Genomic DNA, 15,408 nt, shown 5'->3' on the forward strand with positions numbered 1-15,408 from the left:
TTTGAAAGTTTATGATCAAATAAACTTACCTTGGAATCCCTTATCTATCCAGAACTTGCCCCACTCCATTTTACCCTCATCTCCAATTTTCTGAAGCACGCTGAGATTCTGAAGAGGCTGAATTCCTCCGGAGATCACAGAGACGATCTCTCGCACCTTTGAAAAAGATGATCAAATTTTCTTTTTCATGTACATGTATATTTGAAACAACTTTAGAGCTCAATAGTACAAGTCTCTGCCATAGATTCAGAAATATCCCCCTCTCTTCAGAAAGGCACACACCACACGGCACCTGTTATCAGGTACAGGAGGAGTTTAAAAAAATGGAAAAAAGGAAATATGACATTACATAAAGATAAATAAATAAATAAAAATAAATAAAAATGAAAAAAATAAATAAATAAAAAATAAGAAAAATTTAGTTGGTTCTCAGGTCCACTTATCTGTTTTTCATCAATAAAATGATAGAAAATATAACAAATGCCCTAACCTCATTTTAGAAAAAATTGGCCCGAGAACCAAGTAATTAATTTAATCAAAAACCCTAATTACTTTGACTCTTTCCAGTGGATCTTTGGGTAAAAGAGGCTTTTCTGGATGGACCTCTTCTAGGTATTCCAACATTGCTACCTGAAATAATACAAAGAAACACATGTGGATTTATGAAAATCACATGATAATTATTATTATTTTGTGAATACATCAAACTCATATTTTTACATATGACCTCATAGATATATATTGTGACATCATCAAAATGGCAATGAAATATGCCAGCACACCTGTTGAACATAATCCACATAGATATGTAACAATGGAACAATTTAGGCGAAGATGTCAAGAATGACATGGAAAACCATAATATTGTCTTCAATATTATTCACAGTGAAATAATTCTTCACGATGAGACAGGAAGAATCTTATTTTGGACTCTGTCATGGAGGCCAAAGCCGAAATGGATGGGAAAATCTAGGGATGGTCTATCTATCAACGTGATCTATGCATCCCCCACTACAACAATTTTTATAAAACAAAATAAATGCGTAAATTACACAGGTTTTAACGGTATACAAATTAATGCTGTAAAACCATATTTAGCTTATGAAAATCATAGTACACAGTGAAAGGTAGTTGATTAACCGTCTGGAATTCTAGGTCAGAAGCTATAAGGAGTGAGCCCAACATTCAGTTTTCTGAATATCCGTTGTTTATTCATGAGTGCCGTTCACATGTTTCAGCTTTAGGCGCGCGAGAATTCTGTTAATTAAGCTTAGAAGGGAAGGACCGGAGTATGTGCCGGTCTAGCTCTGATAACGAAGCTCAGGACAACAATTGGCAAATTTCTGACAGATGGTCATCGGAGAGCAGTGTAGGCAGGGTATGAATATTCATTCTAGTGCTAGTCTTGCAGCATGCATATCAAAACAACAAGAAATACTCACAGACTGTGTCATTGTACTGCCATTCATCACTAATGCTGGTACTTGTTTCATGGGATTTATGGTGGAATAATCCTCCTTTCAGTTACAAAATCTTGTTCAAAATAAATAAAAAAGTATATATTAACTTCCACATTTCCCAGTAACAAAATAATTTCCAAGTTATATAATTAGATGTTAATATTATCCTTCACACAAGACAAGCTGAGTACTTATATTTTCCAATTAAATTACTGAAAAATATTAAATTCTAAATTATCATTAATATTACATGAGAAGGCTCCTAGTAAAATAAAACAACATAAAATGAAGAAGATATTATGAAAATGATTATTCTTGGTAAAAAAACTATTTTGTTTTTATTAAATAAACAAAGGATACTTCTCACCTGTTGTCCTCCATCTTTCACCAAATTCACATATTGGGATTCGTACTCAATTCCTTTCCATGCTAGAGCTGAAATATACATTACCATGTATGTCATCATTGATCGTACCATCAAATCACTTCCTTTTCAGGTATTCGCCTTTTAAGTTTTCATATCTCTACAGAAATTATTCATACTCATAATTATATCAAAATATTAGATAAAATCAACCACATAACTGTCAAGGGATTAGAACTGGAAAATTTGATATCTCCAGTTTGGTAATCACTCTGTTATAGGATCTATGATATTCACTTGAAAAAGATGCATGTATGTCTAGTTTTTAGTGAAATGATTCTCAAGCTGAATAAATATATTTAGAAATGTCTCACATTGTTTTAATTGTAATTAAGGAGATATTGATGATAGTTTTCTGCCAGTACATTTTTACTCTACGGATAATAATATTACTACCTACTGATTTTCTGCATAGAAAATGGCACTTTCGTTCTTGTGAGATATTCATGGTAAAAGAATGGTTCATTGTTTATTTTCAATTACCGGTATATAGAGCTAGTTATATCAATATTAACAACATTTTTTGAAGAAATGTCGGTAGATCCTGAAATGCATTTAACAACAAATATTATGTAATATTAATTAGATTAAATCATGATGTTGCTTGCAGATCTATTTACAACTAACTGTTCCATTATCAAATTAATTCCAATGACAAAGTACACAATAGGAAATGGAAATTACAAATTACAATATAATTTTTTTTATTTTCAATTCTATGTGAAACAAAACAAAAAACAAAAACATACCAATTCTTACTCTCCAGGAACAGGAACTCCGAAAGTAGGTGTACAGCACTGGCTTAATACAGAAAAGTAAATATTACTGAGTACAAACAAGAGGCCCAATGGGCCTGTATCGCTCACCTGGCTCTACAGCAACTTTGAAGTTGATTGAGGTCATTTCTACAAATACTATGCTGATTATCATAGTAAGCTAGGTTTATTCATATTAATAAATTTTCTAGTCCTTCATTCCAGCATTTTATTGGCCCAATATCTGGTCTAGGAGGCTCTTGGCTATCGCAAAATTATTGTTTACAGATTTAAGCCGATTTCACCCCTGTGACCTTAAATGTAGGTCAAGGGTCATTCATTTGAACAAACTTTGTAGCCCTTCACCTCAGCATGCTACAGTCCCAATACCTAGCCCCTGGGCCTCTTGGTTATTGAGAAGAAGTCAATTGAAGAATATAGCCTATTTGACCCATGTGACCTTGAATGAAGATCAAGGTCATTTATTTGAACAAACTTTGTAGCCCCTCACCCCAGCATGCTACAGGCCTAATATCAAGTCCTCTGGCCTCTTGGGTATTGAGAAGATGTCGTTTGAAGATTATAGCCTATGTCACCAGTGTGACCTTGAATGAAGATCAAGGTCATTTATTTGAACAAACTTTGTAGCCCATTACCCAAGCATGCTACAGACCCAATACCAAGCCCCTGGAACTCTTGGTTATTGAGAAGAAGTCAATTGAAGATTATAACCTATTTGACCAATGTGACCTTGAATGAAGGTCAAGGTCATTTATTTGAACAAACTTTGTTGCCCTTCACTCAAGCATGCTACAGGCCCAATATAAAGTCCCTGGGCATTTTGGTTATTGAGAAGAAGTCGTTTGAAGATTACAGCCTATTTTACCCATGTGACCTTGAATGAAGGTCACGGTCATTTATTTTATCAAACTTAATAGCCCTTCATCCCAGCATGCTACAGACCCAATATCAAGTCCCTTGGCCTCTTGGTTATTGAGAAGAAGTCGATTGAAGATTATAGCCTATTTGACCCATGTGACCTTGAATGAAGGTCAAGGTCAATTATTTGAACAAACTTTGTAGCCCTTCACCCCAGCATGCTACAGGTCCAATATGAAGTTCCTGGGCCTCTTGGTTATTGAGAAGAAGTTGTTTAAATGAAAAAGTTGACGCCGGACGACGGACGCCGCACCATGGCATAAGCTCACTTGCCCTTCGGGCAGGTGAGCTAAAAACAGGATATTTAATAACTGACATGTGTTTTTACTGTGTTTATTAGTTGTACATATGGAGTGTTGCTTCTGTAGTATGAGGGGAGATAAATCCTACAGTATTATTACCATTGGGTAAATGTACAAAGAAATGGTTAACAAAATGGTAAGGTCTGATCAAATAAGCATTGCTATCAACATTGATTGTTTACAGCACTGTAGTTTCATGCCTGGATGAAGAAATATCAAAACAAGGGCCCAATGGACCCGAATCGCTCGCCTGTAATGCAGTGATCTGTTCATATATGGATCCTGCAGTTATTTGAAAGCATGCTACAGGACCAATATAATGTCTCTCGGCTCTTTGGCTATTCAGAAGTTATTTAAAGATTTAAGCATACTTGACGTGACGTGACCTTGAATGTGAGTCAGGGTTATTCATTTGAACAAACTTGGTAGCCCTTCACCAAAGCATGCTACAGACCCAATACCAAGCCCCTGGGCCTCTTGGTTATTGAGAAGAAGTCAGTTGAAGATTATAACCTATTTGACCAATGTGACCTTGAATGAAGGTCAAGGTCATTCATTTGAATAAACTGAAGAGCCCTTCACCCCAGTATGCTACAGGCCAAATATTAGGTCTCTGGGACTCTTGGTTATTGAGAAGAAGTCGTTTACAGATTTTAGCCTGTTTGACTCCTGTGACCTTGAATGAAGGTCAAGGTGATTTATTTGAACAAACTTGGTAGCACTTCACTCCAGCATGCTACAGACCCAATATCAACTCCCTGGGACTCTTGGTTTGTGAGAAGGAGTCGTTTAAAGATTGGAGTCTTTTTGACTACTGTGACCTTGAATGAAGGTCAAGGTCATTCATTTGAACAAACATCGTAGCGCTTCACATCAGCATGCTACAGACCCAATACCAAGTCCCTTGGTCTTTTGGTTATTTAGAAGAAGTTGTTTAAAGATTTTAGCATTTTTTAACTATGGGACCTTGAATGAGGGTCAAGGTCATTCATTTGAACAAACTTGGTAGCCCTTCACCTCAGCATGCTACAGACCCAATATCAAGCCCCTGGAACTCTTGGTTATTGAGCAGAAGTCCTTTAAAGATTTGAGTCTTTTTGACTCCTGTGACCTTGAATGAACGTCAAGGTCATTCATTTGAACAAACATGGTAGCCCTTCACCCCAGCATGCTACAGACCCAATATCAAGCCCCTGGAACTCTTGGTTATCGAGCAGAAGTCCTTTAAAAATTTTAGCCTTTTTGACTCCTGTGACCTAGAATGAAGGTCAAGGTCAACCATTTGGAAAAACTTGGTAGCCCTTCACTCCAGCATGCTACAGACCCAATATCAAGCCCCTGGAACTCTTGGTTATTGAGCAGAAGTCAATTGAAGAATATAGCCTATTTGACCCATGTGACCTTGAATGAAGGTCAAAGTCATTTATTTGAACAAACTTTGTAGCCCCTCACCCCAGCATGCTACACGCCTAAGATCAAGTCCTCGGGCTTCTTGGTTATTGAGGAGAAGTTGTTTGAAGATTATAGCCTATTTGACCAATGTGACCTTGAATGAAGGTCAAGGTCATTTATTTGAATAAACTTTGTAGCCCTTTACCATAGCATGCTACAGGCCCAAAATCAAGTCCTTGGGCCTCTTGGTTATTGAGCAGAAGTCCTTTAAAGATTTGAGCCTTTTTGACTCATGTGACCTTGAATGAAGGTCAAGGTCATTCATTTGAACAAACTTGGTAGTCCTTCACCCCAGCAGGCCACATGCCCAATATCAAGTCCCTGGCCTCTTGGTTATTGAGAAGAAGTCAATTGAAGAATATAGCCTATTTGACCCATGTGACCTTGAATGAAGGTCAAAGTCATTTATTTGAACAAACTTTGTAGCCCCTCACCCCAGCATGCTACACGCCTAAGATCAAGTCCTCGGGCTTCTTGGTTATTGAGGAGAAGTTGTTTGAAGATTATAGCCTATTTGACCAATGTGACCTTGAATGAAGGTCAAGGTCATTTATTTGAATAAACTTTGTAGCCCTTTACCATAGCATGCTACCGGCCCAAAATCAAGTCCTTGGGCCTCTTGGTTATTGAATAGAAGTTGTTTGAAGAATATAGCCTATTTGACCCATGTGACCTTGAATGAAGTTAAAGGTCATTCATTTGAACAAACTTTGTAGCCCTTCAGACCAGCATGCTACAAGCCCAATATCAAGTCCCTAAGCCTCTTGGTTATTAAGAAGAAGTCATTTGAAGAATATAGCCTATTTGACCAATGTGACCTTGAATGAAGGTCAAGGTCATTTATTTGAACAAACTTTGTTGCCCTTCACTCAAGCATGCTACAGGCCCAATATAAAGTTCCTGGGCCTCTTGGTTATTGAGAAGAAGTCGTTTGAAGATTATAGCCTATTTGACCAATGTGACCTTGAGTGAAGGTCAAGGTCATTTATTTGAACAAGCTTGGTAGTCCTTTATCCCAGCAAGCTACAGGCTCAATATCAAGTCCCTTGGCCTCTTGGTTATTGAGAAGAAGTCGTTTGAAGATTTGAGCCTATTTGACCAATGTGACCTTGTATGAAGGTCAAGGTCATTTATTTGAATAAACTTTGTAGTCCTTTACCAAAGCATGCTACAGGCCCAATATCAAGTCCTTGGGCCTCTTGGTTATTGAATATAAGTTGTTTGAAGAATATAGCCTATTTGACTCCTGTGACCTTGAATGAAGGTCAAGGTCATTCATTTGAACAAACATCGTAGCGCTTCACCTCAGCATACTACAGACCCAATATCAAGTCCCTGGGTCTTTTGGTTATTTAGAAGAAGTTGTTTAAAGATTTTAGCATTTTTTAACTATGTGACCTTGAATGAGGGTCAAGGTCATTCATTTGAACAAACTTGGTAGCCCTTCACCCCAGCATGCTACAGACCCAATATCAAGCCCCTGGAACTCTTGGTTATTGAGAAGAAGTCCTTTAAAGATTTGAGCCTTTTTGACTCCTGTGACCTTGAATGAAAGTCACGGTCATTTATTTTAACAAACTTAGTAGCCCTTCATCCCAGCATGCTACAGACCCAATATCAAGTCCCTTGGCCTCTTGGTTATTGAGAAGAAGTCGTTTGAAGATTATAGCCTATTTTACCCATGTGACCTTGAATGAAGGTCACGGTCATTTATTTTAACAAACTTAGTAGCCCTTCATCCCAGCATGCTACAGACCCAATATCAAGTCCCTTGGCCTCTTGGTTATTGAGAAGAAGTCGTTTGAAGATTATAGCCTATTTGACCCATGTGACCTTGAATGAAGGTCAAGTTCAATTATTTGAACAAACTTTGTAGCCCTTCACCCCAGCATGCTACAGGCCCAATATGAATTTCCTGGGCCTCTTGGTTATTGAGAAGAAGTTGTTTAAATGAAAAAGTTGACGCCGGACGACGGACGCCGCACCATGGCATAAGCTCACTTGCCCTTCGGGCAGGTGAGCTAAAAACAGGATATTTAATAACTGACGTGTTTTTACTGTGTTTATTAGTTGTACATATTGAGTGTTGCTTCTGTAGTATAAGGGGAGATAAATCCTACAGTATTATTACCATTGGGTAAATGTACAAAGAAATGGTTAACAAAATGGTAAGGTCTGATCAAATAAGCATTGCTATCAACATTGATTGTTTACAGCACTGTAGTTTCATGCCTGGATGAAGAAATATTAAAACAAGGGCCCAATGGACCCGAATCGCTCACCTGTAATGCAGTGATCTGTTCATATATGGATCCTGCAGTTATTTGAAAGCATGCTACAGGACCAATATAATGTCTCTCGGCACTTTGGCTATTCAGAAGTTATTTAAAGATTTAAGCATACTTGACGTGACGTGACCTTGAATGTGAGTCAGGGTCATTCATTTGAACAAACTTGGTAGCCCTTCACCAAAGCATGCTACAGACCCAATACCAAGCCCCTGGGCCTCTTGGTTATTGAGAAGAAGTCAATTGAAGATTATAACCTATTTGACCAATGTGACCTTGAATGAAGGTCAAGGTCATTCATTTGAATAAACTGAAGAGCCCTTCACCCCAGTATGCTACAGGCCAAATATTAGGTCTCTGGGACTCTTGGTTATTGAGAAGAAGCCCTTTACAGATTTTAGCCTGTTTGACTCCTGTGACCTTGAATGAAGGTCAAGGTCATTCATTTGAACAAACTTGGTAGCCCTTCACCCCAGCATGCTACATTCCCAATATCAAGTCCCTGGCCTCTTGGTTATTGAGAAGAAGTCAATTTAAGTATATAGCCTATTTGACCCATGTGACCTTGAATGAAGGTCAAGGTCATTCATTTGAACAAAAGTGGTGGCCCTTCACCTCAGCATGCTACAGACCCAATATCAAGTCCCTGGGTCTTTTGGTTATTTAGAAGAAGTTGTTTAAAGATTTTAGCATTTTTTAACTATGTGACCTTGAATGAGGGTCAAGGTCATTCATTTGAACAAACTTGGGAGCCCTTCATCCCAGCATGCCACAGACCCAATATCAAGCCCCTGGAACTCTTGGTTATTGAGCAGAAGTCCTTTAAAGATTTGAGCCTTTTTGACTCCTGTGACCTTGAATGAAGGTCAAGGTCATTCAAACAAACTTGGTAGCCCTTCACCCCAGCATGCTACATGCCCAATATCAAGTCACTGGCCTCTTGGTTATTGAGAAGAAGTCAATTGAAGAATATAGCCTATTTGACCCATGTGACCTTGAATGAAGGTCAAAGTCATTTATTTGAACAAACTTTGTAGCCCCTCACCCCAGCATGCTTCACGCCTAATATCAAGTCCTCGGGCTTCTTGGTTATTGAGAAGAAGTCAATTGAAGAATATAGCCTATTTGACCCATGTGACCTTGAATGAAGGTCAAAGTCATTTATTTGAACAAACTTTGTAGCCCCTCACCCCAGCATGCTTCACACCTAATATCAAGTCCTCGGGCTTCTTGGTTATTGAGGAGAAGTCGTTTGAAGATTATAGCCTATTTGACCAATGTGACCTTGAATGAAGGTCAAGGTCATTTATTTGAATAAACTTTGTAGCCCTTTACCATAGCATGCTACAGGCCCAAAATCAAGTCCTTGGGCCTTTTGGTTATTGAATAGAAGTTGTTTGAAGAATATAGCCTATTTGACCCATGTGACCTTGAATGAAGGTCAAGGTCATTCATTTGAACAAACTTTGTTGCCCTTCACTCAAGCATGCTACAGGCCCAATATAAAGTTCCTGGGCCTCTTGGTTATTCAGAAGAAGTCGTTTGAAGATTATAGCCTATTTGACCAATGTGACCTTGAGTGAAGGTCAAGGTCATTTATTTGAACAAGCTTAGTAGCCCTTCATCCCAGCATGATACAGACCCAATATCAAGTCCCTTGGCCTCTTGGTTATTGAGAAGAAGTCGTTTGAAGATTATAGCCTATTTGACCCATGTGACCTTGAATGAAGGTCAAGGTCAATTATTTGAACAAACTTTGTAGCCCTTCACCCCAGCATGCTACATGCCCAATATGAATTTCCTGGGCCTCTTGGTTATTGAGAAGAAGTTGTTTAAATGAAAAAGTTGACGCCGGACGACGGACGCCGCAACATGGCATAAGCTCACTTGCCCTTCGGGCAGGTGAGCTAAAAACAGGATATTTAATAACTGACATGTGTTTTTACTGTGTTTATTAGTTGTACATATGGAGTGTTGCTTCTGTAGTATAAGGGGAGATAAATCCTACAGTATTATTACCATTGGGTTAATGTACAAAGAAATGGTTAACAAAATGGTAAGGTCTGATCAAATAAGCATTGCTATCAACATTGATTGTTTACAGCACTGTAGTTTCATGCCTGGATGAAGAAATATTAAAACAAGGGCCCAATGGACCCGAATCGCTCACCTGTAATGCAGTGATCTGTTCATATATGGATCCTGCAGTTATTTGAAAGCATGCTACAGGACCAATATAATGTCTCTCGGCACTTTGGCTATTCAGAAGTTATTTAAAGATTTAAGCATACTTGACGTGACTTGACCTTGAATGTGAGTCAGGGTCATTCATTTGAACAAACTTGGTAGCCCTTCACCAAAGCATGCTACAGACCCAATACCAAGCCCCTGGGCCTCTTGGTTATTGAGAAGAAGTCAATTGAAGATTATAACCTATTTGACCAATGTGACCTTGAATGAAGGTCAAGGTCATTCATTTGAATAAACTGAAGAGCCCTTCACCCCAGTATGCTACAGGCCAAATATTAGGTCTCTGGGACTCTTGGTTATTGAGAAGAAGCCGTTTACAGATTTTAGGCTGTTTGACTCCTGTGACCTTGAATGAAGGTCAAGGTCATTTATTTGAACAAACTTGGTAGCCATTCACTCCAGCATACTACAAACCCAATATCAACTCCCTGGGACTCTTGGTTTGTGAGAAGGAGTCGTTTAAAGATTGGAGTCTTTTTGACTCCTGTGACCTTGAATGAAGGTCAAGGTCATTCATTTGAACAAACGTCGTAGCCCTTCATCTCAGCATGCTACAGACCCAATATCAAGTCCCTGGGTCTTTTGGTTATTTAGAAGAAGTTGTTTAAAAATTTTAGCATTTTTTAACTATGTGACCTTGAATGAGGGTCAAGGTCATTCATTTGAACAAACTTGGGAGCACTTCATCCCAGCATGCTACAGGCCAAACATTAGGTCTCTGGGACTCTTGGTTATTGAGAAAAAGTTGTTTAAAGATTTTAGCCTTTTTGACTCCTGTGACCTAGAATGAAGGTCAAGGTGAACCATTTGGAAAAACTTGGTAGCCGTTCACCCCAGCATGCTAAAGACCCAATATCAAGCCCCTGGAACTCTTGGTTATTGAGCAGAAGTCCTTTAAAGATTTGAGCCTTTTTTACTCCTGTGACCTTGAATGAAGGTCAAGGTCATTCATTTGAACAAACTTGGTAGCCCTTCACCCCAGCATGCTACATCCCCAATATCAAGTCCCTGGCCTCTTGGTTATTGAGAAGAAGTCAATTGAAGAATATAGCCTATTTGACCAATGTGACCTTAAGTGAAGGTCAAGGCAATTCATTTGAACAAACTTGGTAGCCCTTCACCCAAGCATGCTACAGGCCTAATATCAAGTCCTCGGGCTTCTTGGTTATTGAATAGAAGTTGTTTGAAGAATATAGCCTATTTGACCCATGTGACCTTGAATGAAGGTCAAGGTCATTCATTTGAACAAACTTTGTAGCACTTCACGCCAGCATGCTACAGGCCCAATATCAAGTCCCTGGGCCTCTTGGTTATTAAGAAGAAGTCATTTGAAGAATATAGCCTATTTGACCAATGTGACCTTAAGTGAAGGTCAAGGCAATTCATTTGAACAAACTTGGTAGCCCTTCACCCAAGCATGCTACAGACCCAATACCAAGCCCCTGGGCCTCTTGGTTATTGAGAAGAAGTCGTTTGAAGATTATAGCCTATTTTACCCATGTGACCTTGAATGTAGGTCACGGTCATTTATTTTAACAAACTTAGTAGCCCTTCATCCCAGCATGATACAGACCCAATATCAAGTCCCTTGGCCTCTTGGTTATTGAGAAGAAGTCGTTTGAAGATTATAGCCTATTTGACCCATGTGACCTTGAATGAAGGTCAAGGTCAATTATTTGAACAAACTTTGTAGCCCTTCACCCCAGCATGCTACAGGCCCAATATGAATTTCCTGGGCCTCTTGGTTATTGAGAAGAAGTTGTTTAAATGAAAAAGTTGACGCCGGACGACGGACGCCGCACCATGGCATAAGCTCACTTGCCCTTCGGGCAGGTGAGCTAAAAACAGGATATTTAATAACTGACATGTGTTTTTACTGTGTTTATTAGTTGTACATATGGAGCGTTGCTTCTGTAGTATAAGGGGAGATAAATCCTACAGTATTATTACCATTGGGTAAATGTACAAAGAAATGGTTAACAAAATGGTAAGGTCTGATCAAATAAGCATTGCTATCAACATTGATTGTTTACAGCACTGTAGTTTCATGCCTGGATGAAGAAATATTAAAACAAGGGCCCAATGGACCCGAATCGCTCACCTGTAATGCAGTGATCTGTTCATATATGGATCCTGCAGTTATTTGAAAGCATGCTACAGGACCAATATAATGTCTCTCGGCACTTTGGCTATTCAGAAGTCATTTAAAGATTTAAGCATACTTGACGTGACTTGACCTTGAATGTGAGTCAGGGTCATTCATTTGAACAAACTTGGTAGCCCTTCACCAAAGCATGCTACAGACCCAATACCAAGCCCCTGGGTCTCTTGGTTATTGAGAAGAAGTCAATTGAAGATTATAACCTATTTGACCAATGTGACCTTGAATGAAGGTCAATGTCATTCATTTGAATAAACTGAAGAGCTCTTCACCCCAGTATGCTACAGGCCAAATATTAGGTCTCTGGGACTCTTGGTTTGTGAGAAGGAGTCGTTTACAGATTTTAGCCTGTTTGACTCCTGTGACATTGAATGAAGGTCAAGGTCATTTATTTGAACAAACTTGGTAGCCCTTCACTCCAGCATGCTACAGACCCAATATCAACTCCCTGGGACTCTTGGTTTGTGAGAAGGAGTCGTTTAAAGATTGGAGTCTTTTTGACTCCTGTGACCTTGAATGAAGGTCAAGGTCATTCATTTGAATAAACGTGGTAGCCCTTCACCTCAGCATGCTACAGACCCAATATCAACTCCCTGGGACTCTTGGTTTGTGAGAAGAAGTCGTTTAAAGATTGGAGTCTTTTTGACTCCTGTGACCTTGAATGAGGGTCAAGGTCATTCATTTGAACAAACTTGGGAGCACTTCATCCCAGCATGCTACAGGCCAAACATTAGGTCTCTGGGACTCTTGGTTATTGAGAAAAAGTTGTTTAAAGATTTTAGCCTTTTTGACTCCTGTGACCTAGAATGAAGGTCAAGGTGAACCATTTGGAAAAACTTGGTAGCCGTTCACCCCAGCATGCTACAGACCCAATATCAAGCCCCTGGAACTCTTGGTTATTGAGCAGAAGTCCTTTAAAGATTTGAGCCTTTTTTACTCCTGTGACCTTGAATGAAGGTCAAGGTCATTCATTTGAACAAACTTGGTAGCCCTTCACCCCAGCATGCTACATGCCCAATATCAAGTCCCTGGCCTCTTGGTTATTGAGAAGAAGTCAATTGAAGAATATAGCCTATTTGACCCATGTGACCTTGAATGAAGGTCAAGGTCATTTATTTGAACAAACTTTGTAGCCCCTCACCCCAGCATGCTACAGGCCCAATATCAAGTCCCTGGGCCTCTTGGTTATTAAGAAGAAGTCATTTGAAGATTATAGCCTATTTTACCCATGTGACCTTGAATGTAGGTCACGGTCATTTATTTTAACAAACTTAGTAGCCCTTCATCCCAGCATGATACAGACCCAATATCAAGTCCCTTGGCCTCTTGGTTATTGAGAAGAAGTCGTTTGAAGATTATAGCCTATTTGACCCATGTGACCTTGAATGAAGGTCAAGGTCAATTATTTGAACAAACTTTGTAGCCCTTCACCCCAGCATGCTACAGGCCCAATATGAATTTCCTGGGCCTCTTGGTTATTGAGAAGAAGTTGTTTAAATGAAAAAGTTGACGCCGGACGACGGACGCCGCACCATGGCATAAGCTCACTTGCCCTTCGGGCAGGTGAGCTAAAAACAGGATATTTAATAACTGACATGTGTTTTTACTGTGTTTATTAGTTGTACATATGGAGTGTTGCTTCTGTAGTATAAGGGGAGATAAATCCTACAGTATTATTACCATTGGGTAAATGTACAAAGAAATGGTTAACAAAATGGTAAGGTCTGATCAAATAAGCATTGCTATCAACATTGATTGTTTACAGCACTGTAGTTTCATGCCTGGATGAAGAAATATTAAAACAAGGGCCCAATGGACCCGAATCGCTCACCTGTAATGCAGTGATCTGTTCATATATGGATCCTGCAGTTATTTGAAAGCATGCTACAGGACCAATATAATGTCTCTCGGCACTTTAGCTATTCAGAAGTCATTTAAAGATTTAAGCATACTTGACGTGACGTGACCTTGAATGTGAGTCAGGGTCATTCATTTGAACAAACTTGGTAGCCCTTCACCAAAGCATGCTACAGACCCAATACCAAGCCCCTGGGCCTCTTGGTTATTGAGAAGAAGTCAATTGAAGATTATAACCTATTTGACCAATGTGACCTTGAATGAAGGTCAATGTCATTCATTTGAATAAACTGAAGAGCCCTTCACCCTAGTATGCTACAGGCCAAATATTAGGTCTCTGGGACTCTTGGTTATTGAGAAGAAGTCGTTTACAGATTTTAGGCTGTTTGACTCCTGTGACCTTGAATGAAGGTCAAGGTCATTTATTTGAACAAACTTGGTAGCCCTTCACTCCAGCATGCTACAGACCCAATATCAACTCCCTGGGACTCTTGGTTTGTGAGAAGGAGTCGTTTAAAGATTGGAGTCTTTTTGACTCCTGTGACCTTGAATGAAGGTCAAGGTCATTCATTTGAATAAACATGGTAGCCCTTCACCTCAGCATGCTACAGACCCAATATCAACTCACTGGGACTCTTGGTTTGTGAGAAGAAGTCGTTTAAATATTGGAGTCTTTTTGACTCCTGTGACCTTGAATGAGGGTCAAGGTCATTCATTTGAACAAACTTGGGAGCACTTCATCCCAGCATGCTACAGGCCAAACATTAGGTCTCTGGGACTCTTGGTTATTGAGAAAAAGTTGTTTAAAGATTTTAGCCTTTTTGACTCCTGTGACCTAGAATGAAGGTCAAGGTGAACCATTTGGAAAAACTTGGTAGCCGTTCACCCCAGCATGCTACAGACCCAATATCAAGCCCCTGGAACTCTTGGTTATTGAGCAGAAGTCCTTTAAAGATTTGAGCCTTTTTTACTCCTGTGACCTTGAATGAAGGTCAAGGTCATTCATTTGAACAAACTTGGTAGCCCTTCACCCCAGCATGCTACATGCCCAATATCAAGTCCCTGGCCTCTTGGTTATTGAGAAGAAGTCAATTGAAGAATATAGCCTATTTGACCCATGTGACCTTGAATGAAGGTCAAGGTCATTTATTTGAACAAACTTTGTAGCCCCTCACCCCAGCATGCTACAGGCCCAATATCAAGTCCCTGGGCCTCTTGGTTATTAAGAAGAAGTCATTTGAAGAATATAGCCTATTTGACCAATGTGACCTTAAGTGAAGGTCAAGGCAATTCATTTGAACAAACTTGGTAGCCCTTCACCCAAGCATGCTACAGACCCAATACCAAGCCCCTGGGCCTCTTGGTTATTGAGAAGAAGTCGTTTGAAGATTATAGCCTATTTTACCCATGTGACCTTGAATGTAGGTCACGGTCATTTATTTTAACAAACTTAGTAGCCCTTCATCCCAGCATGATACAGACCCAATATCAAGTCCCTTGGCCTCTTGGTTATTGAGAAG

The 15,408-nt window shown here is 39.5% G+C and overlaps 1 protein-coding gene across 1 annotated transcript in view; it reads right to left on the reverse strand.

Moving 5' to 3' along the window:
* The window catches only part of LOC117320748 (maleylacetoacetate isomerase-like), a 22,242-nt gene continuing 6,834 nt past the window's right edge, over positions 1-15,408 (reverse strand). The window contains exons 2-6 of the mRNA XM_033875256.1: positions 2,634-2,685; positions 1,828-1,895; positions 1,443-1,517; positions 553-630; positions 1-156 (exon numbers count right to left, since the gene is read on the reverse strand). Coding sequence (XP_033731147.1) covers positions 16-156; positions 553-630; positions 1,443-1,517; positions 1,828-1,895; positions 2,634-2,685 — 414 coding nt within the window. The 3' untranslated portion in view covers positions 1-15. The remainder of the gene's footprint in view (positions 157-552; positions 631-1,442; positions 1,518-1,827; positions 1,896-2,633; positions 2,686-15,408) is intronic.

Source organism: Pecten maximus, unplaced genomic scaffold (assembly GCF_902652985.1).
Source record: "Pecten maximus unplaced genomic scaffold, xPecMax1.1, whole genome shotgun sequence".
In the NCBI taxonomy this organism is placed as follows: Eukaryota; Metazoa; Mollusca; class Bivalvia; order Pectinida; family Pectinidae; genus Pecten; species Pecten maximus.